The following is a 25,481-nucleotide window of genomic DNA, read 5'->3' as shown; positions in this document are numbered from 1 at the left end:
TGATCTTTATTGAACTGTTGCAACAGGGTGCTCCCCAACATACAGGAGGATGGAGGAGGACACAGAACCAAGGTGTGTCTGCCCTTATATAGACATTTTAAATTCCCTGCCCTGGAGCTCAAGACCACCCCTCCATACATCATACTGACATCACAGAAGGGGTGTAACCCAAGACCACCCCCCACAAACATCATACCTACATCACAGAAAAGGTGGTCTACAACAGAAATTTGAATGTTGTTGTTTTTCCTGTCTGCCAGGTTATCTGATAATGCCTTATCTGATTGCCTTTCCTGGTAGTCTGGCCATTCCTTTGAGATGAGTATCCCTGTTAGGTATCCCTGTCCAGATAGGGGCATAGCTGGGTCACCAGACAAAGCTGATGGAAGGCACTCCAGGTCACTGAGCACCTTCCCTTGTCTCTCAACAGAGGTGCAGGGCGACCAAGGCCCTTTCCATGCCAAAAGCAGGCCTGAACCCTGATGAAAGTGGACCCAGAAAATCAGCAGCTAAGCAAAGTAACTATTGATCAAGGAAAGGTATGGAAGCCATTAGGATCAAGAATTGTTTCTGGGAGGGGAAAAAAGGGGGGAAATAACTGAGAAAGCCCAAGGAGAAGCATAGCTGTCAGCTTTTCCCTTTTCTTGCGAGGAATCCTATTCGGAATAAGGGAATTTCCCTTTAAAAAAGGGAACCATTGACAGCTATGAGGTAAAGCAGTGAAAAGCAAGCAACCAAGGGTGAGAGTATTATACCTAATTGTAGTTACTGGGCAACTGCAGAAGAGGGTCACCAAAATATTGTTCAGTTTTTGTTCCTTCAGATGTGTATAAATCCATAAATCCATACTACTGTTCCTAATGTAGAATTTAGAACACCCATTTTAAGATCTTATGCATCAAACTGCTTCCTTTGTCTGTAACAGTTGCCTGGCTGTTTTAAGTGTGAAAAAGCAAATAAGGCATTTTGAGGGTGAATCTACTGGTGGGAATGGTAGAGACGGCCTGGTAGAGGCGTTGGAGTGAGTAGAGGTTTTCACCATTTGGTCGGCTATTTCTAAGCAAAGAAAGTCCAGCAAACGTTTAAGAACATCCATATTACTAAACGGAAGGTTGAGCCTTGACCATTTTTTCCTGTACATAAAGGGCAGAAGATTTTGTCTGCTAATGGTAAGGCTGAAATGACTGAGAAAATATTGGAAATCTTATGAATCCTGACTCTCTGGCCATTTTGACTCGTAGATAAGGGGGTGGCTGATTGTTCCACTAATGACCAGAGTGTGGCCACACAAAATCATAATAACAACCCACATTTGTGAAGCATTTTCTAAGAGAGGTCTGTACCCCTCAATCCTGTAGATAAAGGAGGCATGTAGCTCCCCATTTTCTTTGCCTGGGGTACCGGTATTTCTCTTGAATGCAGGAAAGATGATCCATATATGTTGAGACTTGATTCAAAATTTAATTTGACCCAAATTCTATGACAGGCTTTTTGGTGAAAACCTGCTGGGTTTCCGACAAATACTAAAATTTGGGTCCTCACCAGTACTTCTGTTCCTAAGGTAATTTATTTAAAAACCTGGTGTAGGAAACTGCTTCCTTTGCCTGTAACCTCTCACTTGTTTACCTTCAACTACAATCCAACCTTCTAGTAAAAAAACTTTTGAATTATCAGAGGTGGTGAGAGGCACTAATAACTAACAATTAATCTCTAAATGCTCTAATTGTATCTAATTGCATCTAATTGTAGCAGCAATACGGTTGTGTGTCTTCTGGCTGAAAGTTAAGTAGGTGAGTATCTTGTGCTTGGCTGAGGAGAAAACCCCTGTTGTGTTCTGCCTGCAATTCTTTGTACAAAGATTCTTTCAGTTCGTAGTGAGGGGGACCATTCAAGCACCCTGAGCCTGATGGAGAAAAGGTAGGCTCTAAATGGAATCATACCCACATATGCAAACTAAATATTCCAAAGAGCTTGTATTGAGCAATGTTGATTATTCAATCAGTTTTTCAGAAGAGCTGCGAACTCGAAAGCCTAATGCGGTCGCTCTCCGTGCTTCTACCTGGAGGGACTTCTCTTGTCGGGACACCACTGCAGGGGAGGCCCCTTCCTGTGCCATCACCACACAATAAGGTACATCTTTTGGTGAGACAGCCAGCCTTGTTTTGTTCCAGCTCTTATTTTTACAGACCTCACAGAGCTACCTGTGCCGGAAGCAGATCTGCTCCATTGACAAAAGGCAGTGTCAGAGCTCTTGATCCATCAAGTGAACATCTGCAGTGCAGGATTGAGAGACACCTGCGTCTTGACTGCGCTGCTTTAGGTAACTGGCTGTTTTTGCTCCTGTGTCTGGAGGGGAGGGCTGCTGAAAACCCTAGTCTCTTCCAGGTGCATCTCAGTGACACAAGAATTTTGCAAGCCTTCAGGAAACTTAACGGCAAGTGAACTTCACACTCCACAATTCAGTGATCTTCTTCAGTACAATCCTATTGTGCTGGCTTCTCCATTTCCCCCCGCTTGATCTCTTCACAGTTCTGTCCAAGAGCCCATCACACTCAGGGGAAGCCAGCTCTTCCTGCAGAAGTCAGGTCAGTCAGAACAGCTGTGTTCCAAAAACATTTCTCTGGAATTGGCGGGAAAGGGCCGGGGACAAAGTAATGAGTCCAGATTGCTTTTCACAGACCAGCGGAAGGAACTTCCAGGCCCATGAATTCACACTTCAGAGGGACAAACAAAAAGGTGAGCATAAAGGCAGAGTTTGCTAATGGCAAGAGATCAATTCTCGATTGTGTTCTGTCTGCAACTTCATAATTCTTAAGGGTTTTCTTTTTTCCTGAGAGAACATTCTGTATTCAGAGTGTTCTCTCAGGTTTTGCTTTTCACCTTGTTGCATTGGCCCAAAAAAAGCAAAAGACGCTGGTGGCTGGCGCTCCTGGTTTCCAGGACGGGGTTCAAGCCCCTGCGGTGTCCCTGCTTACTTCCAATGCAACCTCTCTCTCTCTCTCTCTCTCTCTCTCTCTCTCTCTCTCTCTCTCTATCTATCTCTCCCCCTTAAGAACTAAATGAAGCAAGTTGCATTTCTAGAGCTGCTGCGAAATCAAGGTAGTGGGTTGCTAGGGTTTCACCAGCAAAGTATTATTGGCACTTTGTAGCTTTGTGAGGGGTAAGCTACAGTGCCCAGGATTCTTTGTGAGCAGTGAAATGGGGATAAGTTGCCCTTTAATGCTTTTTGACCACTAACAACTGCAAATACGACAGAATGGTGATGGAGTGGGGTGAAAGGAAAGAGGTAGGAAGGCCTTTAATGAAATCCACGTGCCCTGGGCCCCCTCCTGTTCTAGTTATAACATATCTTCCCCTGCTTCCCTGATGCAAAACCCCTCTAAAAATAGAAGGAAAAGAGATCAGCACAAAAGTGGCCCCCCTCTGCCCTCCACCCTGCAGTTTGAACATTGGTCTTGAGTTTCTCCATCCACAGTCATGGATAAGCAGGGATTCTAATCCGTGTCAGAGCTCCTCAGTCGAAAACCAGGGACTAGCAGCTCTCCCAGAAATATTAAACACAGAATACAATGGTGACCTTGAATAGAGAGAGTGTCTCTTGTTGGAAAGGTAGGCAGTGTGCACGTGTGTTTGTGTGTGTAATTTTCTTGTACGTTTTATGCTCCTTATCACTACCCCCAACATCTGTGAGCTGAGGATCCCTTTCCCATCATCATCATTGGCCCAGATTGCGCTGGGCTCCCTGGACCCGAAACCTGAGCCCCGCAAAGAAGGAATCAGCAAGGAACTGGATGTGACGGAGGACATCTTGCATGTGTGAGTATTGGTCAGGCGCCCCCTACTCCAAGAGGCAAGATGTGGCAGCAGTCGGGGCAGATGGTGGGCTCTGAGTCCTGGGTGCAGCCTGCTGGAAGGTCTCCTGCACAAGCTGCAGGAGGATGAGAGACAAGGTGGCGCCGTACTGGATGGCATGTTGGACTTGAACCAGGGTTTAAACAACAACAACAATTTTATTATTTGTACCTCCTCAACCTCTAGACGTCTTCTGTTCCCCGAAACATCTCTGCCTTTTCCTCCCTGGTGCCCCATATGCCTGGTACCACCTCTCAGTGCTTCCTCCTCGCTTATTTCCTTCAAGCCTTCCCGCTCACCTTCCCATGAAGCCCTTGGAGCAGGGACACCACAGCAGCCAGGCCTCTAACTAAACCAGAGCAGTTGTCAGTCCAATCATCACCTCCTTCGCTGCCCCCACGTCCCTCTCCTTCCTCTGTTGTGCCAAATTTTAGCTGTAAGCCTGTCAGGGCAGAGATCTAGCCCCTCGTATTTTCTGTAAAGTGCTATACAAGCTGATGATACTATATAGAGGAGAATAATAATTCCTCCCTTCCTCTCTGTTGAGTCCTTTGCATTCAGGTGCTGCCATGATAAGAATAAATTGGAATAGAATGAGGGACTGGAATAGAATGAGGATATTGGACTGTTAAGTGTAGTGCAAGTGTTGACTACAAGTTTCGGTCTACACAAAGTATATATATATATATTATTTTTTTTGCAGTCGATGGAGAGCAGATGAAGCCCGGATTCTGTGTGTATCCATCAGCTCCTTCCTGAAGCATCTCTCCTTGGTGCTGGAAACTATGGACCTGTTTGGGTCTCCTGTGGCTTGATGGATGGGTGCAACAGGAAGCTTCCCCATAGTCTTGGCTGGACTCTGGACTTGCCCATGGGCTACTGATGTCAGAAGAGGCCCTGAACATGCCATCCTTAGAGTCAAGATGTTGCTTTGTGTTTTGGAGCCAGCAGGGAACTCTTTGCTTTTGGATACTCTTGGACATTGATAGATTTTGGGTGCTGAGAAGCAGGCAAGCCTGGGACTGCCTTGATATAAGGCAAAGTACATAGAATCTGGTACTCTAATAAATTATCCAGTGTACTTTACTTTATAGTCTGCATGTGTTAACTGATTAAATATATTTGAGCCGGCTCACCATATAGATTAATCAATTATACAGTGCATGGCCGAGGGTCAGGGATAATGGGAGTAGTAGTTCTTGCAGCACCTGTAGAGACCCCGGTTCCCCATCCCCATTGCTGCAGCTCTCTGTCTCTCTTGCCACCAGGGAGAAAGCAGCTAATAGCTGGCAGTGAGGAAGAGGAGGGGGGCCAAGCGACAGAGGAGCCAAAACGGATGGCATGGCCTTGAAGTCCTATTCATATAGGAAAAGTTGCCTTTTTTATTTCTTTCTGGCAGGGCTCCTACTTTTAACAGCAAGCAAAACTTCCCCACCTCTGTTGCCACCTTGGCATTCTAGTGAAAGCTTCACCTGTTGAATTTCTGTTTGACATTTGTCGTTAGTTATACTTGCAGCTCCCTCTTGAAGGCACGCATGCTGAAACCTGGATTTGTGCTTGTGTAAAAAGACCCAAGAGCGCTTCTCGCCAGCCACTGCTGATCCTGAACTAGGAGTCTTGCCCCTGTTATCCATGGTCTGGTAACCCCCAGAGTGGGATTACTGCCTTGCACTGTAAGGAGGGCGATGCTTGAAGAAATTACTAGTGCAGAAACAAGTATTTAGTTTTGTAGTTTGCTTTCAGGGCTGGTAGAGACCAAGTGCCCAAACTGCAACCCAAAACCAACTTATTTATTGTAAAGTGCCAACACGGCAATTTAACCTGTATATCTCATTTTCTCTGTGTTTCACGTTTCTTCTTTATGACTGCTGTTGTAATAAATAATCCTTCATAAAGGTTTTTGCATTGATATATAATTTTATGGTATAACTCAGTGCTTTTTTTCCAAAAAAATGTTTAGGGGTACTCTCATTTTTCGAACAGCTTTGTTCTCAAACTACTTGGAACTGAACACTTCAAACCTGGAAATGAGTGCTCCAGTTTTGGAACTTTTTTCAGAAGCTGAGGAGCGCCTGGCTGCCTTCAGGTGGTGCAGGGGCTCTCAGATGCAGCTTCCGGGCTGCTTCCACCTTCCCCAGCCCTAGGAACTATTCAGCCTGGCTGCCTTCACGGGGTTGGAGGGATCTGATGTGGAGGGGGGGCTCCTTTAAACTTCTTCCTTGAGGGGAGTGCAGCCGCGAACCCCTCAACAGAAAGTGTGAAGGAGCCTGCACCTCCCCAGCTGAGCAGCCCCGATCCAGCTCCTGTTCCCGTGCAAGCAGGAACGCTGCCTAGCGGAGCAGCCCGATTCCATTCCTACTTGCTTGCAAGCAGGAGTGGAGGCAGGGATCTCTCAGAAGTGGAGCCCTGGCCCAGCTTTCCCTCACTTAGTGCCGGGGCTGCAGGGCTGCATTCAAAGTAAAAACTTAAACTTTCCAGAAAACCACAAAGCCAACAAACTAGCAAGCCGTGAAAAAGCAGCAACACAACTAATTGAAAAAAGCAAACCAACCGCAAATCGATCAAAATCACAAGAAAACATAAAACAACACTAACACTGACCCTGACCCTAACCCCTAATTCTAATCCTTTAAGGTAAAGGTAAAAGTAAAGGTACCCCTGACCGTTAGGTCCAGTCGCGGAAGACTCTGGGGTTTAATGCTCATCTTGCTCTATAGGCTGAGGGAGCCGGCATTTATCCTCAGACAAATTCTGGGTCATGTGGCCAGCATGACTAAGCCGCTTCTGGCGAACCAGAGCAGCGCATGGAAACGCCGTTTACCTTCCCACCGGAGTGGTACCTATTTATCTACTTGCACTTGATGTGTTTTTGAACTGCTAGGTTTGCAGGAGCTGGGACCGAACAAAGGGAGCTCACCCCGTTGTGGGGATTCGAACTGCCAACCTTCCGATCGGCAAGCCCTAGGCTCTGTAGTTTAGACCACAGCGCCACCCGCGTCCCAACTCTAATCCTTACCCTAACCCAGCCCTCCTCTCCTCCTCACTCCTTCCCTACCCCCAGCATGGAAGCTATGGTACCAGGGCTGCAGGCTTTGGACGCTCGAGTGCCTAGCATGGAAGCTGGGGCGACGGTGTGCATGGCCACAGAGAAGGATGTGAGTGCCCTCTCTGGCACGCGTGCCATAGGTTCGCCACCACTGATTTAAGGCAACTGTTAAACATAAGTAGAAGCACATCGCATAGAATTTTGCATGAAGATTTCCACCAAGCAGAGCTTCTTCTTGGCCTCCTTACATACTTCCCCACCTGCCATGCACACAGGTCAAAGTTTCAACAGACAAGAAAGCAGGTGGATCATCATTTATTAAAAAAACAATTGTATCTCATTTTACAAAACCAGTGAGTTCAGCAGCATATGCGAGGTACTAAAGGTGTTCCTTTGAAAATGTACTTAAATGCTTAGGAGCATAGTTTACAGAAAAGAAACCTGTTTCAAAAGCAGGAGAAAGGTCCCCTCTTAAGAAGAGATCTAGATGTGAAATCAATGTAATATTATTAATGGTGGATTTTGTGCTACAACTAGATACACAAGCATCCCAAACAGAAATTAAAACAACTGGATGCTTCTACTCTGCAGCCTCATTTAGCTTGAGATATAACCCTAACCCCAGGGGCTAGCAGTCACACAGAGCCCTATATGAAGTCTTCATAGCACTGCTCTGCTTAGTCTAATACAGAATTGCATGATGGAGGCTATCCATAATGGGACCTGCAACCCATTTGCTCAGAAGTAAAACCTACCAAATTCAATAGGGCTTCCCCTCAACACACTCTCCCTGCCTTGCCCCAGCTCTCAGTTCCAGGGGTCTTTGATAGAAGTCTCTTCTGGAAGGAGCTGCAGGACAGAGCATATTCCAGCAGCTGTAAAATAGATACAGAAGGCCATTCCACTTAATCCCGAGGAGGGGTAATTGGTGGATACTTGGAGAATGTCCCTAGTTGATGGGGGCAGTGGACGAAATAAACCTAGACAAAGCACCAGAAAGTAGCCAACCAATCCCTGAATTATTCCAGTGCTTCTCCAATGGCATATGTGTTCATGATGATCCACTATGCAAGAGGTCAGTGCTTCTTGAATTTGCCAGCATCCGTTATCTTCTGGCAAGCGCTGAGGTGCTTCCAAGCATCCAGGATGAGGATGGAAGGAATGATGATCCACAAAGCGTTCATGAAGACAAAATAAAACCAGAAGTATATCGGGTGCCCTATCTCACTGTGACTGAAGCCCTCGAGATACTCAGTAGAAAAGTACAGAACGTCTCCATAGAGTTGGCCTGCAGTGAATGGTAGAGACAAGACAACCAATTAGAGCAGGGGGTAAGGAACCCTTTTCAGCCCAAGGGGCCACATCCCTTCATGGGCAACCATCTGGGGGCCACTTACCAGCAATGGGTGTGGCTAGAGTGGAGGAACAACTTCAACTCCTAATTTTATCCCATAGGCTACATTCAAGTCATGAACACTTCAGAAGTTTTCTCACACATCTCTCCAGCCAGGTAAGTGAAAAGCATGACCACAGTTCCAGAGACACAAAAGCACACAAGGAAGCGAGTTGAGCAGGGCCAGTGAAGGGTCTGGCACAGGAGTGGGCAGGGCCTGGGAGAGAACCCTGAGGGCCAGACGCAAGAGATCTGGACAGCCACATTTGGCCGCTGGGCCCAAGGTTCCCCACGTCTGGATTAGAACCAGACAAAAAAAGATACACAGCCCGAATTTCCTAGTTCCATGAGTTTCCTAGTTTTCCAGTGGTTGCAATTGAGTGTGTGAGAGATAACTGGGATTTTTTTTAATTGTTTGGGGTGGGGAGAGGGAGAAGACAAGGGTGAGGGGTTATGGATGCCAGGAACACAAGGAGCATGCAGCAACCTTTTCAGGCATTCTTCCAGTGCAGAACATGTGGTGAAAAGGAACAGGGGATTGGGATGCAGTTGAGCTCGGCCGTCATTATATTTAGAGATCTGTCCTTGTGTGTGCCTCATATACCTACCCAGCGACACAATCAGCTGCAGCACAAACCGATGGGGCTGGTCTGAAAGAAATGCTAACACAGTCCAGATGGAGAGGGGCCCCCAGGCGAAGGCTGTGATGGTCTCCACACAAACTGTGAAATTGTCTGATCTGTAGGGACAAAAGTGAAATATAAATCACTTGGGGGTCAAGAAGTATCCAAACTGTTTTTTGCACTGCATTTCTCTCTGGTCTCACTCTTCACATTTCCACCTCCCCAGCTTCAATATCAGATGCATTGAAGCATTATTAAGAAACAGACTTGAGTCCACAAATGCTTATGCTGGGGGGGGGGGAGCTTTCTCGGCCCAAGGGTTGCACTACCCTGTAGAAAGCTTTCTGGGGGCCACATTCCACTGGTAGGTGGGGCCAGAAAGAAAAGCAAGCAGAGCTTTTCTGGATGTGACTTTGTACAACAGGCTGCATTGCAACTGCACAGAAGTCAGAGATTCCCCTTCATCTAGGCACGCAAGAGTCCAGGGACACATTCCAGCCAGGCAGAACAACTCAAGGGGTGTGTTTTGGGGAGCAGAGGAGTTGCCGGGGGAAGAGTCCTGAGAACCAGGCAGAGAGGCCTCGAGGGCTGCATTTGATACCCCAGCCCCAAGTTTCTCCAAGCCTAGCTTAGGCTACAACAAATGTCTTCTTCTTTAAGGCACAAGGAGGCAAATTTTCTTGTTTTTTGCTGCAACGGATTAACATGGCTACCCCAGAAGCTTTTAGCACACACCCAACAGTTGCTAACTAACAACTAGCCTTCACCCTGCAGGCGGTAAGCAAAATGTTAACCATCTAATGCCAACAACAGTGGCTTCTCAGGTAAAGTATTATTCGCCCCAAATGCAAGCTCTGCTGAGGAAACGGAAGAGAAATGGCTCAGGGTAATCCCATGCAAGGCTGTCCCACTTTACCTCCTTATGGGCCGCCATGTTATAAGATGTAGCTTAAAATATGCATCTACAGTGGTGCCCCGCAAGACGAATGCCTCACAAGACGGAAAACCCGCTAGACGAAAGGGTTTTCCGTTTTTGAGTTGCTTCGCAGGACGAATTTCCCTATGGGCTTGCTTCGCAAGACGAAAATGTCTTGCGAGTCTTGAGATTTTTTTTTTCGCTCCCCCCCCCCTTTATCTAAGCCGCTAAGCCTTTAATAGCCTTTTAGCAGCTAATCCGCTAAGCCGATAAGCCTTTAATAGCCGCTAAACCGCTAATAGCGCTAATCCGTTAAGCCGCTAATAGGGTTGCTTCGCAAGACGAAAAAAACCGCTAGACGAAGACACTCGCGGAACGGATTAATTTCGTCTTGCGAGGCACCACTGTATAGCCTTTTAAAGCTGTTAGTGCTCCCCCACACCAATCTTTCTGTTTCTAATGATTCAGTGCTGGATCTTTGCATGACTGAATCCTTTTCCTCCATTACGATATAGACAAACAGCTATCCCACCACCTCAAAGCAGACACTCACATGACGTATCTGCTGTCACCTTTGGCGTATTCCTTCCCTATAGCATAGTGAGGAGAGAAAATAAGGCACAACATTGGTTATAATAAGCTGAGAAGCACAAAATTTCACATGAATTGAAAAGCTTGTGTATTTCACTAACTAGCAATTAGGTAAAGAGAACTGTTCAGACTTTCGAATTCAGCACCAATTTCCAAGTGGAAACAAAGCCAATTTAAGCATATTACATCTCTGCAAAAAACAATAATAATGCTACTTTGTTCTATTTGCTGGTTTTGGGAGAAAGGGTGGGATAGATACTAAATAAATAAAATAAAATGTTAATGATAGAGTCTATATAATGCTCCCCTTATTTAACTGCTACGACATACTTTCCCCAGAACTGGGAGAAGAACTCTGGTGTTTTGCATACATGCCCTTCATCCCCCCACCATCAAGTCAGTCTTACAGAGCTGTGAAAGAAAAGACTGGTCCCCTGCGATTTCCTTGTGGTACAGGCTGAACCAGCCTTCAATGACACCATGAATAAAGCCACAGACAGCAAACCAGCAGATAGCCAAGGAGCGCCATGTTCCAAACGGTGCAGCTGTCCTGTTCTGCCATCTTGCTATGAGCCAAGTTACTATCAGCAGGAACCCAGAGACAGAGAAGAGGAAAGTCAATATCTGCCACATGGGGCGATCATTGGGGATGTAGTGCTGGAGCTCCAAGTTTCGAGGCCAGTAAGGGTGGGGAACAGCAAGGTGCTTCGCTTCTAACCCCATGGCGCTCGAGGAGAACTAAACCAAGTTGCTGAAACCGGTGAATGCTCTTTCGCTCTGCAATAAAGAAACAGAGTTGGTAATGTTAATTCACTAGAAAGCCCATGTGAAATGAATACGGATTCTGGGCTAATGAGTTACCATTGTCACAACTATGGGAAATGTTTGAACTATTACTTAGAAGTACACAGAACAATGTAATTTGAGGTCATGGGGTGTCCAGAAAACTAGAACTGTAGCCCATATCAAAAGGGGTGGAAAGACTACATATACAAATAAATCAATGTGTTATCTAGCCAACAGATTTACATATAGGTCCCCATTGTTTAGTAATCCATAATATATTTCCTTTAAGAATCTTTTGTTTCCAAACCTCCATTAGATAAGGTGACTCCAGAAGTAGTAGATCACTTAGAGGAAGCAGGAAACCACCTCCAGATGAAGATTTCTCTAGGCTGCCTTCCTAACACGCAGCAGCCTGGTCATCACAATATTTTTACACCTTCCACATAAAACTATGTAGAGCATGGATGGGGAACCTCTGGTCAAACTGGACCCACCAGAGGCCCCAATTGGGCCCATGAGACTGTTTTCCCCAAACCACACTGCACCTGCTGTGCAGGAGGTACTTCTTTCTTCTTTGGCGATCACTTGTAGTCAAGTTAGATTGTCTTCCATGAATATGGTCTTAACAGTGTGTCCATAAGTGACTGTGGAGGCCAACTCTGGATCCGTGCATCCTTCCACAGTGGGTACATAGGTTTCTGGGCGGAAGTTGATCACAGTGAAGATCATCCAAAACATACCTTTCTCTTAGCTTATTTCTCCTTTTCTCCCTGAGTTTGAGCTTTTTCAAAGTCCATGACACCTTTGGTAAAGGATGTCTCCAACTGGAACACTCACAGGCCAGTGATTCGCAGTTGTTGGTGTTTATACTACATTTTTTAGATTTGCCTTGAGAGCATATTTAAACCTCTTTTGTTGACCACCAGCATTACGCTTTCCTTTTTTAAGTTTGGAATAGAGTAGTTGCTTTGGAAGACGATAATCAGGCATCCAAACAACGCATCCAAAAATCATTGCAACACTGATGACCTTTGCTTCTTCCAGTACACTGACATTCGTTTGCCTGTCTTCCCAAGTGATATGTAATTTGTTTTCCAGAGACACCATTGATGGAATCTTTCCAGGAGTCAGAGATGGCATTCATAAGAGGAGACTCCAGTGGACTTTAGGGATGCCAAAATTATCAATCTCTTTTTAAAAAGGTGACAGAACGGATTGTGGAAACTATCAAGGCATTTATTAGCTGCGGCCAGCAAAATTATTGTAAAGATATTAGCAAAGCGTCTCTTAACAATAGCCGAAGCGAACCTTCCTGAATCCCAAAATGGTTTTAGACCTTCTAGGGGAAGTGGACATGATTTTCACTGCTTGGCAGCTTCAAGAAAAATGCAGAGAGCAAAATCAACCCCTATATATGGCGTTTATTGACCTGACTAAGGCCTTCAACACTGTAAATTGTAATGCCCTGTGGACTGTCCTTCTGAAAATTGGCTGTTCGGATAAATTTGTGAACATCATTTGGCTCCTCCATGATAATAGGACAGCAACAATCACAGATAACAATGGTTCTCAAAGTGAGATCAGGTGTTCACAGTTAGATCAGTGTGATTCACAGTGAGATCAGGTGTTCAACAGGGTTGTGTTATTGCCCGAATTCTATTCATTATTTTCACTGCCATGATACTACACTTTATTATTTATACACTTTATTGTTTATTATATGTCAGGGAACTGCCATCGGAAGGAAGGGAGGTGAAAGGGCTCACACAGGTTGGGAGAGACTCAGCAGCTGAAGAGGGAACCAGTAGGGGGAGAGGAGGTGAGCTGAGGGAAAGTGAGCTGGAGGGATGGCTCAGAGACACTTCCAGCGAAAACAGTGGGGAGGTTTCAGGACCTCCTGTAGGGACACCCACTCCTCGCCGGAAACTGTCACGCAGAGAGTCCAGAAGACGTGTTTCCGTTAAGGAGCTTTTATGTTGGAAGCGATTCCGAAAGCAACCACTGTCGGAATCTGCTAGTGACTAGAGGAGCCATGTCTGAGGGGCTCCGTCACAGACAGAGGTTTGTGGACTTGAACAAACTCTGAGGGGATACGATTTTACGCACAAGCAGCTCATCATCCCATCACAGCATTCCGACAGTCTTTGAAAGCAGCTTGTGCAGGAGAAGGCATCATGAGCAACCCAGCCGGAACCGGAAAAGCAGGAGCTGGAGCGGGTCCAAGCCTGGAAGAAAGGTACCGGGTGTTGGAGGTCCAGCTAGCGCTGCAGACGGCGAGGCTTGAGGAGAGGAGGGCTCAGGATGCAGACAAAAAGGGGAAAGCCACCCAGCTCGCCAGAAAGGTACCAGGATTGGTGCAGAAGTTTGGGGGGGAGCCCAAAGACTATCATGCCTTTCGGACAGAGATGCAATATGCCCTCAATCTGCAGTTTGATGAATTCCCTGACGAGGAATCACGAGTGGCTTTCGTGATTGGGCATCTTGAAAAGGGGGCGAGAGACTGGGTTAGACCCCTGATGGCAGCGAATAGTGACGTCCTAAAGGACACGATGAAGTTCTTTCGCGCCATGGATCTGATGTTTTCCAGCGATATTGAGCAGGGAGTGGTGCGCAGACAGTTAATGGCTTGCAAACAGGGGAGCCGATCTGTCCGTGAGTACTGGACTGAGTTCACCATGCTGGTTCACAGATTGGGGTGGGACTTATCGGCGGAACCCATTCAAATGCTATTTGAAGAAGGGCTTTCTTCGGCTGTGAAAGACGAACTTTCCCGGGGCCCCAGGGCGGATTCTATGGACCAGCTGACCAAATCTGCGCTGACCATAGGAGCGCGCCAGGAGGCGAGAGCATTGGAGAGGCGGGAAGGGAAGGGGGAACGTTGGAAGGAGTTCCGCATTCCAGACATTCCAGAGCCAACTTTCCCGCCGGCAGAGCCGATGGAAATCGGAACAGCGCGCGCGCGCAGTTTCAAAGCCCAGTGAGGGGGGAAAGAAGGAGGGAAAAGGCGCCCGGAAATGCTATCTCTGCCAACAGCCAGGTCACTTTGCCAGAGTCTGCCCCCAGAGGAAGGAATGGCAAGGGATGGTGGGAGCTGTGGAGGGAAGAGAGGAAGAAATACCGGAGCAAGTAAAAGCCAACGCCTGGCTGCCACCGTCGGGGCACAGCAGCCAGGCCAAAGAGCAGTGAAAGTGCCCACGCCAGAACCTCCTAAACCCGCCCTAGTGATAGAAGTGGCGCTAGAGCTGCCAAACGGACACCCTCTAAAGATAAAGGCGCTGTTGGACTCAGGCAGCTCCTGCAATTTCATGAGCAAAGAGTTTGCAGCTGAACACCAGATACAGACGATCCCTTTAAGCAACCCCCTGCAGGTGACCACGATCGATGGCAGGGAGCTGTTGGGAGGAGAAGTCAGCTTGCAGACCGTCCCAATGATAATGAAGGTGGCAAGGCACACCGAACTGATAGCGTTTAATGTGGCCACCTTGGGAGGAGCTCCCATTATATTGGGGATGAGCTGGCTAGCGTTACATGATCCGCTGGTGGGCTGGCATCAGAGAGTGGTTTCTTTTGGTTCAGCACATTGCTTAGAACACTGCAAAGAGGGAAAGGGTTTGGCAGGGGCCCAAGCCACCCTAGCAGGGACTGAAGTAACGGAGAACGTGAAGGTACCACGACAATACGCAGATCTCCGCGACGTCTTCAGCGAAAGGGAAGCTGACCAACTACCCCCGCATAGACCCTTTGACTGTCAAATCAATTTACTCCCTGGGGCACAGCTCCCTGTAGGCAAGCTGTACGCCATGTCAGACAGAGAGATGCAGGAGCTAAGGGAGTTCATTGACAAGAACCTGAAGAGAGGGTTCATCAGAGAGTCCAGGGCGGTGGGGGGCAGCCCAGTGTTTTTTGTGGATAAAAAAAACACGGACAAGCCGAGGCTGGTGTGTGACTTCAGGGCCTTGAACGCAGTGTCAGAACCAGTGGCCTTCCCTATGCCCAGGATTGACGACATTTTGACAAGGGTGCGGAAGGGAAAGATTTTCACAAAGCTGGACCTAAGGGGGGCGTACAACCTGATACGAATAAGGAAGGGGGATGAATGGAAAACCACCATGTTCACCCCTTTAGGGGCATTTGAATATCTCGTTATGCCCTTCGGCCTACAAGCAGGCTCCGCGTGCTTTCAATCGTTTATGAACCACGTCCTGGGGCCTTTGCTTTACAAGAATTGTGTGGCCTTCTTAGACGACGTGTTGGTGTATTCTGAGAATGAGGAGCAGCATGTGAGAGACGTCAGAGAAGTGCTGAGCAGGCTGCAAGCCAACCAGCTGTGGGTGAAACTGGAGAAGTGTCAGTTTCATACCAAGGAGGTGGAATTCCTGGGGTATCGCCTGTCAGACAAGGGATTGGCCATGGATCCCGGCAAGGTCCAGGCGGTGCTGGAATGGAAAACACCCAAAACAAGGAAGGATGTGCAGAGGTTCCTAGGATTTGGGAACTTCTATCGTAAGTTCATCCGAAACTTTGCCCACCTGACGGCGCCCATTACGGACTGTCTCAGCAGTAAGAAGAAGTTCGTTTGGACTGAGGAGGCGGAGCGAGCATTTGAGGAACTAAAAAGGGCCTTCGCCTCGGAACAACAACTCCTGCATGTGGATTTACAAAAACCGATGAGAGTGGAAACTGACGCATCAGACAGAGCGATTGGGGCGGTGCTTCTGCAGCCAGGGAAGGAGGAGTCAGAGTGGAGACCGTGTGCCTTTTTTTCGCGAAAGCTGAACAAATCCGAGAGGAACTACACGGTGTATGACTGAGAACTACTCGCCATTCATGAGGCGTTCCGGAGATGGAGGCACCTGCTAATTGGCGCACAACATAAGGTGCAAGTGTGCACTGACCACAAGAACCTAGAGTATTGGAGGACGGCACGAGTGCTCAACCGACGGCAAGTGAGATGGGCCCAGGAGTTCTCCAAATTTAACTTTGAGATTTGTTACGTGCCAGGCCCAGAGAACATTAGGGCGGACGCTCTCTCACGCAAACCTGAATATTTGGAGGGGGAGGGAGCACCCGAAGAGAGACATGTCATTCCAGAGGACCGCTGGGTGTGTGGGGCGGCATTGGTGGGACAAAGAGAACTGGTAGAGGAAACAGAGAATGATGAATACGCCCAGAATAAGCTCAGAGGTCTTAGGGTGAGGGAGAGGAACCAGGGGGTTTCGAGGAAAGAAATGGAGCTTTGTATTACAAAGGGGCACTGTATATCCCTGAAGGAGACTTAAGGGGGAGGGTACTCAAGCAGTTGCACGACAGCCCCACGGCGGGGCATTTTGGACAACACAAAACCATGTGGTTGGTCACCAGGGAATTTTGGTGGCCTAAGGTGAGGGAAGATGTACGGGAGTATGTAAGAGGGTGCGAGCAATGCCAGCGAGCCAAAGGGGAGAGGCGGGCGCCGGCGGGGCTATTAGAACCCTTACCAACCCCAGAACGACCTTGGGAGGCAGTGTCGATAGATTTTATGACTGATCTGCCGAAGTCCAAGGGGAAAACAGCCATCATGGTGGTGGTAGACCTACTAACAAAGATGTGCCACTTTGTAGCCTGCTCGCATGCAGTCACGGCGGAAGAGACAGCGAAGTTATTTGTAGAACACATTTTTAGGTTGCACGGAGTGCCATTGAGGGTGGTCTCAGACCGAGGAAAACAATTTACTTCCAGGTTCTGGAGGAAGCTCATGAGCTTACTGCAGGTGGAGGTCAACTTTTCGACTGCCCGGCACCCTGAAACCAACGGGCAGGCGGAAAGAGCAAACGGTGTCCTCCAGCAATACCTGAGGTGTTATGTCAATGACAGAGAGAATGACTGGGTAGAAAAGTTGGCGCTGGCGGAATTTGCCTACAACAATGCCGAGAATGTGTCCACAGGGATGAGCCCCTTCTTGGCTAATTATGGGTGTCATCCCAGGGCTTTCCCAGGGGGAGAAGGGGAGAGATGGAGCGTCCCGGCAGCCGAGCATTTTGTAGAAGAAATGGAAGCAATCCATCGTCAGCTCCAACTCAACTTAGAAAGGGCGAAGGAAGAATACAAGAGGCAGGCAGACAAGAACCGAAGGGAAGGTGAAACCATAAGGGTGGGAGATAGGGTGTGGCTGTCAACCCAAGGGTTGCCGTTCAAAGGAGGTTGTAAGAAATTAAGACCCAGGAGATTGGGTCCCTTTGAGGTCATTCAACAGGTCAACCCAGTGGCTTTCAGGCTCCGGTTACCCAACCACATGAAACTGCACCCAGTATTTCACAGGTCGTTACTGTCACCGTATGAGGGGGGACGAGAAGGGATGGCCACTCGGGGACCGGTCATAGAAGAAAGAGAATGCAGCAGCCATGTGGCAGAAATCCTCGACGCCAGGTGGAAGGGGGATCAGGTGGAGTATTTGGTAGCGTGGGAAGGAGAACCGGAGTCAGAAAACACTTGGGTAATGGCAGAAGATATCAATGACGAGGTATTGATAGAAACGTTCCATCAAAGGTTCCCAAGGAAACCTCAGCCTGTGGAGAGGTTCCGGAGGGAATACTTTGGGACCACCGATGAGGAGGAGGAGTTGGAAGGATTCCCGGACTCGGAAGGGGAAGGGGAGATGGACTCTGAGGAGGAGGAGTACTTCGAGACCAGGAACCGCAACAGGTGGAGAGAAGTGTTCGAGACATCGGAAGAGGAAGGAAGTTCATTCCGGGGTTTTGCCTCCTCACCGCCCGTAGAGGAGGGGGCGGGAGGAGGTGAAGGGGGCCCTGGAGGGGAGGTGGATGTCAGGGAACTGCCATCGGAAGGAAGGGAGGTGAAAGGGCTCACACAGGTTGGGAGAGACTCAGCAGCTGAAGAGGGAACCAGTAGGGGGAGAGGAGGTAAGCTGAGGGAAAGTGAGCTGGAGGGATGGCTCAGAGACACTTCCAGCGAAAACAGTGGGGAGGTTTCAGGACCTCCTGTAGGGACACCCACTCCTCGCCGGAAACTGTCACGCAGAGAGTCCAGAAGACGTGTTTCCGTTAAGGAGCTTTTATGTTGGAAGCGATTCCGAAAGCAACCACTGTCGGAATCTGCTAGTGACTAGAGGAGCCATGTCTGAGGGGCTCCGTCACAGACAGAGGTTTGTGGACTTGAACAAACTCTGAGGGGATACAATTTTACGCACAAGCAGCTCATCATCCCATCACATTATATATACCCCGCCCATCTGGCTGGGTTTCCCCAACCACTCTGGGAGGCTCCCAACAGAATATTAAAAACATGATAAAACATCAAACATTAAAAACTTCCCTAAACAGGGCTGCATTCAGATGTCTTCTAAAAGTCAGATAGTTGTTTATTTCCTTGACATCTGATGGGAGGGCAGGCATCACTACCGAGAAGGCCCTTTGCCTGGTTCCCTGTAACTTCGCTTCTCACAGTGGAGGAACCAGCAGAAGACCCTCGGAGGAGGACCTCAGTGTCTGGGCTGAACAATGGGGGTGGAGATGCTCCTTCTCTGAAGCAATTTAGGGCTGTAAAGGTCGGCACCAATACTTTGAATTGTGCTCAGAAATGTACTGGGAGCCAATGTAGGTCTTTCAGGACCAGTGTTATGTGGTCTTGGTGGCCACTCCCAGTCACCAGTCTAGCTGCCGCATTCTGGATTAGTTGTAGTTTCCGGGTCACCTTCAAAGGTAGCCTCACATAGAGTGCATGGCAGTTGTCCAAGCGGGAGATAACTAGAGCATGCACCACTCTGGCAAGGGCAGGTGAAATAGGGTCTCAGCCTGCATACCAGATGGAGCTGGTAGACAGCTGCCCTGGACACAGAATTGACCTGTGCCTCCATGCACAGCTGTGAGTCCAAAATGACAACCTAGTGTGCACACACTCAGAGGATGACCTCCAAACCATCTTAAATATCCTCGCAAAAGCTGTGAGTCCAAAATGACAATGTAGTGTGCACACAGAGGATGACCTCCAAACCATCTTAAATATCCTTGGCAAAAGCTTACTAAAAGCTTGGCTTATCGCTCAACATACAAAAAACCAAAGTGCTGCACCAACAAGCACAAAAGAACCCCTCTGCAGCGCCACAAATCCAACTCAATGAAGTAATGTTGCAAAATGCCGATTACTTCTCCTACCTGGGCAGTTAGCTTTACACAAGGGCCGACACTGATGTCAAAATCCAGCATTGCCTGAGCTTCGCGAGTGCAGCTTTCTCCCAATTGAAGTGCAGAGTGTTTGAGGGCCAGGACATTCGCAGGGAAACAAAAATGCTTGTTTACAAAGCTATTGTACAGGTACTACCAACCTTACTGTATGCTTATGAAACATGGAGCACATATAACCGCCATCTCCAGATCCTCAGAAGATTCCATCAACGGTGTCTCCAGAAATTTTTTACATATCACCTGGGAAGACAGGCGAACTAATGCCAGAGTACTGGAAGAAGCAAAGGTCACCAGTGTCGCCATGATTCTTCAACATCAACTTCGTTGGACTGGTCATGTTGTTCAGATGCCTGATTATCATCTTCCAAAGCAACTACTCTATTCCAAACTTAAAAATGGAAAGCGTAATGCTGGTGGTCAACAAAAGAAGTTCAAAAACTTTCTCAAGGCAAATCTAAAAAAATGTAGTATAAACACCGACAACTGGGAATCTGGTCTGCGAGCGCTCCAGTTGGAGAACAGCCTTTACCAAAGGTGTCATGGGCTTTGAGAAGATGCTCGAACTCAGGTGCGCAAGGGAGAAATGTGCTAAGAGGAAGGCACGCTTGGCAAACCCTCATTGTGATCAACACCCTCCCAGAAACCTGTGTCCCCCACTGTGGAAGGACACGTGGATCCAGAATTGGCCTCCACAGTCACTTACAGACTCACTGTTAAAACCGTGTTTATGGAAGACAATCTTACTCCGCTAAGAGTGATCGCGAAAAAAGAATACAGTTCTCCCGATTCGCATTCATCAGAGACGAACTCGCATTGCCCCTGGGCATGCACAGAGTGCTTTCCCCACCACCACCCACAACCCGAGGTTAGGAAGAGAGATGAGAATGCATTGCACCGCTGCACGCCTTCCCCACCAACAGCAATCTAGGCACTTCCGAGCCCTTACTTACCAGCGCTGCCCTCCGTCCACAAAGGCGCCTGCAGAATAAATGAACCTGCAGCTCAGCAGCTGCTTCCCCCGCTGATATCGCCCTATTACCTCCACAGCCAATAGGGTTTGATTGGCGAGCACTTCACCCAATCATCCTGCAGCGAGTCGGTGGCGGGCGACCACCTAGGCTTCCAACGGGAGCGTAAATATCGACGTCACGGGCAGCTCAGCATAATGATTGGTTGCGGAGCGGCTGAGGCGATGTGAGTTCATGTTCTAGATCTGTCGGTTGTTCCTTCCGTAGACCTAGTTTGCCTACCTGAGACCCGAGGATTTTGCCTGGCCCTCAGCTCTTGCGCCACTTTCGCCGCTTCACTTCCAGAGTGGCTGGGAATGCTGAATAGGAGAGTGCTGAAAAGTAGACCCCTGTCCTCTGCCCCCTTAATTTGCCCAGGGGCCCTCTGGCAAATTAAAAGTGCAGGTGGATAGCAGATTTTCAGCCACTCTGGGCAACTTCCAGCACTTCATCTTTTATAAATTTTTATTAGGTTTTCCACAATGATAACAAAAACCACAAAGCAGAATGATACACAAAAACAGAAAAAAGGGAACAATAAACAGATGAACAATAACAACAAACTTAATTCTTCACAAATCCAACCTTTTAAACATCTTGGTTGACTTCCTCAAGTCCCTCCCTTCTGAGTTTCCTGGTAGTTAAAAGTAACAGCTTTCCAATATCATTATTAAACTAAAACAATTTCCAATCATAGTCCATCTTATTCACTTTTCTTAACATTCTAAATCCCATTTATTTGATTATAACTTAGTTTAATCCTAGGCCTATTTGTTTCTTTCAAGTAATTTCTAATTTTTTATATTACTTCCAGCACTTCATAGTATTGTTGTGAGGAGGATAAAATGGGCACAGGAGGACATATAAATGCTGCCCTGAACTCCTTGAGCAGGGGCAGGCAACCTAAGGCCCGGGGGCCGGATCCGGCCCAATCACCTTCTCAATCCGGCCCGCGGACGGTCCAGGAATCAGCGTGTTTTTACATGAGCAGAATGTGTCCTTTGATTTAAAATGCATCTCTGGGTTATTTGTGGGGCTTGCCTGGTGTTTTTACATGAGTAGAATGTGTCCTTTGATTTAAAATGCATTTCTGGGTTATTTGTGGGGCATAGGAATTTGTTCATTATTATTTTCCCCCAAAATATATTCTGGCCCACCACAAGGTCTGAGGGACGGTGGACCGTCCCACGGCTGAAAAAGGTTGCTAACCCCTGTCCTTGAGGAATGGGCTGGATGAAAATGGCAGTGTGCGCACATTTAAGTTTAAGGGTGCTTGGAATTGTAGTTTTTTTTAGAGGTAAACTACAGTTCCCAAGGGGACGCGGGTGGCGCTGTGGGTTAAACCACAGAGCCTAGGACTTCCCCATCAGAAGGTCGGCGGTTCGAATCCCCGCGACGGGGTGAGCTCCCATTGCTCAGTCCCTTCTTCTACCCACCTAACAGTTCAAAAACACGTCAAGTGCAAGTAGATAAATAGGTACCACTCCGGCGGGAAGGTAAACGGCGTTTCCGTGCGCTGCTCTGGTTCGCCAGAAGCGGCTTAGTCATGCTGGCCACATGACCAGGAAGCTGTACGCCTGCTCCCTCGGCCAATAAAGCAAGATGAGCACCACAACCCCAGAGTCGGCCACGACTGGACCTAATGGTCAGGGGTCCCTTTACCTTTACAGTTCCCAAGATTCTTGGTGTGTGTATGTGCTTAAAATGTGTTTTAAATATATGATATGCAGGTATATGGGAAGCATTTTCCTGTTACTGGTATTGACTACACAGAGAAGTCTGTGTTACATCCTGTGTACACGCTACTGGCTTAAAATACAGCAAAGTCATTCTTTTTCTTAATTCAGATTGAAGCTGTTTGGTGGGGGAGCACATCAAAATACAGTATTTAATAAGAAACAACAGGATAGAGATGGACTGTATCTGATGCTGTGTGTTGGTGACTAAACCTCTGCATCCTTGGGAAAGCACATCATGCACAGTAAACGGGTCTGCAAACATAGCCATAATCTAACAGGTGGGGGCAGAGGAATTATACCTCTCAAATGTAGTACTATCTTTCCATCTCTAAAATTGGCAGATGTTTTCTGGGAAGTCTAATTTCTTGATGCTATAATGTATATCATGTGCTTGGAGATTTCTTGGAATATACAGTTTAGAAATAAAATAAAATCAATAAATCAATAAACTGTGCTTGGTTTATCTGCACTGCACACAGCATATTTTCCTGCTTTCCAGTTGTGGCACAGATTATGCTGTTCTGATGTGGTTGGATACTATGGGTGGGATTCACCTAATGAACTCTTGTCAGCAAAAGCCCTGCCGTAAGCATTTTGTCTACAGTAGAGATTGCCATGTCACACCTGGAAGGAGCTGGATTGACAAAAGATTACGAGAGGATTCTATAAAACTCACTCCCTTAGGAAACGCAGAGTTGAAGATAAATTGCAAAAGGAACACTGATGGTTTGTAAAATTAATAGTTGTACTAATTAGCCCAAATAGCTTCAGCTTTCTCTTGTCCTTTTATTGTTCTTGTTGGAGGAGTTAAATTTCCATACATTGTGTGCTTAATATCCAGGTCCTGTGAAATATTTTCCATGTCGTAAGTACTTGGAAACGGCTGAGGCAGTTGGCTGCGTTTAGCCTGGTAAAGAGGAGACCAAGGAGACATGATAGCCATCTTCCCATATTAAAAGGGCTGTTGCATGGAAGAGGGAGCAAGCTTGTTTTATCCTACTCCAGAGGCTAGGACTGGAACCAATGGATTCAAGTTACAAGAATAGAGATTCTGACTAAATATCAGGAATAACTTTCTGGCAGTCAAAGCAGTTTGTCAATGTAAAGGTCCCCCTCAAAAGGTGATGGACTGGAAATTTTTAGGCAGAGGTTGGATGGCCATCTGGCATGGACGCTTTAGTTGAGATTCCTGCATTGCAGGGGGTTGGACTAGATGACCCTGTGGGGTCCCTTCCAACTCTACAATTCTATGATTCTATCATTCTACTCCAAATGTTACCATCTAGTTCCCCCCAGGCTCCTCCTATTCACTCCTGTCCATATCTGCACCGCAAACTTCCATAAATTCTGGGCTGGTTGTAACTGCCAAGGCTTCCCTAAAATATTCACGGGTGTGTAGCTTGGTGAGAATGCTGCCGGGCAGTTTTGCCCCCTGTCCCACCGGGTGCGTGTGGACGCGGATGCGCGCTCGCACCGCGGATTCCTCCCCAATCGTTTGAAGGATTCGCAGGAGCGCAAACACGAGTCGAACCCGGGAATACGAAGCTATTTTATTGTATTTTTTTATTTTAGTTTCCCTGCACCTCTTCCGCATTGGCTGCCCACCTGCACCCTCCCCCATCCCTTCCCTCGGATTGGTCACTCCGGAGATCCAACTGTTCCTTTCCGGCATTCCCATTGGCCTCCCGACTCGATCCGCCTCCAATTTTAAAAGGGATTATTGCTCCTCTTTCCCAGCGCCGACCTCCCCTTCCTTTCCCAGTTTCCAGCTGGGGGGGTGGGGGTGGGGGTAAGGGAGAAAACCCGACTCGCATCGTCCCCGGAGAGCTGGAAAAGGAGGGTGGTGGAAGGAGGCGCATCGGTGAGTTCGCCGCGACCCAGGGGCTGCCTCTTTAAGAAGCGCAGCTGGAGCTGCAGGGAACATCTGGCCGGAAAGGAGAGAGAGGGCGCACGCTGGGGGAGGGGGGCCAGGGCCTCTTCCCGGGTCTCCCGCATTGCAGCTAGGGAAAGGGCATCTGAATCCGCCTAGGATTTGCCCCCTCCTAGATGTCAATCCCTCGAGGGCACGTCGAGATCCACGGAGTCAGGGCATCTTTTAAGGGGATCCCCCCCCCTTCCTAGATAGAATCTGTCTCCCCCAGGGAAACGGGCCGGTGTGTCCTGGGGAGAGCGAGGAAGGGGAAAGGGCTTCCCCCAGAGTTGCATGCCGGAAGGGGGAAAGGAAAGCGATTTCCGCGCAGGAGGATCCCGATCTGATTTTCTCTCGAATCCCGACGACCAGTTTTCCTTTGTCTATGGGCCATGCGTTTCCCCAGGCAGCGTTTCCTTCCTGCACCTAGGAAATCCCCGGCCTGCAAAACCGCTCCCTGCATCTTCCAGCCGGCGGGCTGCCGAATAGGCCGCAGCCTCCCTTTATGTACCCGTGATCCCTCCATATGCAACTTTTCAGCTGTTCAACTCATTTATTCATCCATCACATATTTCTCATCGGCCATCTCTCCTGCACCATAGATTACTATTCCTCAGGCTATTCCCTTCCTTCTTTCCCCCCTTTTTTGTCCATCATCCGTGGTCACAGGAGCCCCCAATATTTTATATAAGTTGGCACCCCTGGCCTTGGTCCATATTTTGGTGGAGCTGGAGATGCTGTTCAGTAAAGAGCTTCCTAGGTCTAAACCACAGAGCCTAGAGCTTGCTGATCAGAAGGTCGGCGGTTTGAATCCCCGTGATGGGGTGAGCTCCCGTTGTTTGGTCCCTGCTCCTGCCAACCTAACAGTTCGAAAGCACGTCAAAGTGCAAGTAGATAAATAGGTACCGCTCCGGCGGGAAGGTAAACGCGTTTCCGTGTGCTACTCTGGTTCACCAGAAGCGGCTCAGTCATGTTGGCCACATGACCCGGAAGCTGTCTGCGGACAAACGCCGGCTCCCTCGGCCAATAAAGCGAGATGAGCTCCGCAACCCCAGAGTCAGTCACGACTGGACCTAATGGTCAGGGGTCCCTTTATCTTTACCACCATTGCAAGAATGTTAAGGGCTGCTATGAAGAGAATGCCTAAACAGGGGGCTTCCCCTGCTCCTTTAATGCTATTACAGAACAGATGACCTACAAAAAATGTAGTACAGTGCGGCTTTGTGGGTGGGTTGTGCACCATTGCTACATGTGCAATGTGCCCATCACTGCTGTGCCTGTTGCTTGGCTTAAGAAGGATCACCATTGTGAGATGATTCCAGGATCTAGGCAGATTCAGCACGCCTACCTGAGCTTTTGTGGAAGTAAGCATGTGCTGAAACTAATCCTTAGCTTGCTCTGTGTTCAGAGGGAGTGGTGGAGGCTTAAAGTAAAATGCA

General features: G+C 48.0%; 2 protein-coding genes across 3 annotated transcripts in view; both read right to left on the bottom strand.

The window, feature by feature from the left end:
• Positions 1-25,481, bottom strand: part of TBC1D25 (TBC1 domain family member 25) — a 56,131-nt gene that overhangs the window by 30,315 nt on the left and 335 nt on the right. The window lies entirely within an intron of this gene.
• Positions 7,198-20,459, bottom strand: EBP (EBP cholestenol delta-isomerase). 2 transcript variants are annotated; one of them, XM_080988352.1, is made up of 5 exons: positions 20,338-20,459; positions 10,829-11,198; positions 10,384-10,420; positions 8,900-9,030; positions 7,198-8,186 (listed from the first exon to the last, which is right to left on the bottom strand). In XM_080988352.1, the coding sequence occupies exons 2-5, from the start codon at positions 11,142-11,144 to the stop codon at positions 7,975-7,977; spliced, it is 696 nt and encodes a 231-aa protein (XP_080844478.1). In that variant the 5' UTR covers positions 11,145-11,198; positions 20,338-20,459; the 3' UTR covers positions 7,198-7,974. The 2 variants fall into 2 exon arrangements, with proteins under 2 accessions (XP_080844478.1, XP_080844479.1); XM_080988353.1 differs by lacking the exon at positions 20,338-20,459 and adding an exon at positions 19,528-19,621.

The sequence above is a fragment of the Podarcis pityusensis genome (assembly GCF_964106645.2).
Source record: "Podarcis pityusensis genome assembly, chromosome: 17".
Classification (NCBI taxonomy): Eukaryota; Metazoa; Chordata; class Lepidosauria; order Squamata; family Lacertidae; genus Podarcis; species Podarcis pityusensis.
This window is presented reverse-complemented; position numbering and strand designations above follow the sequence as displayed.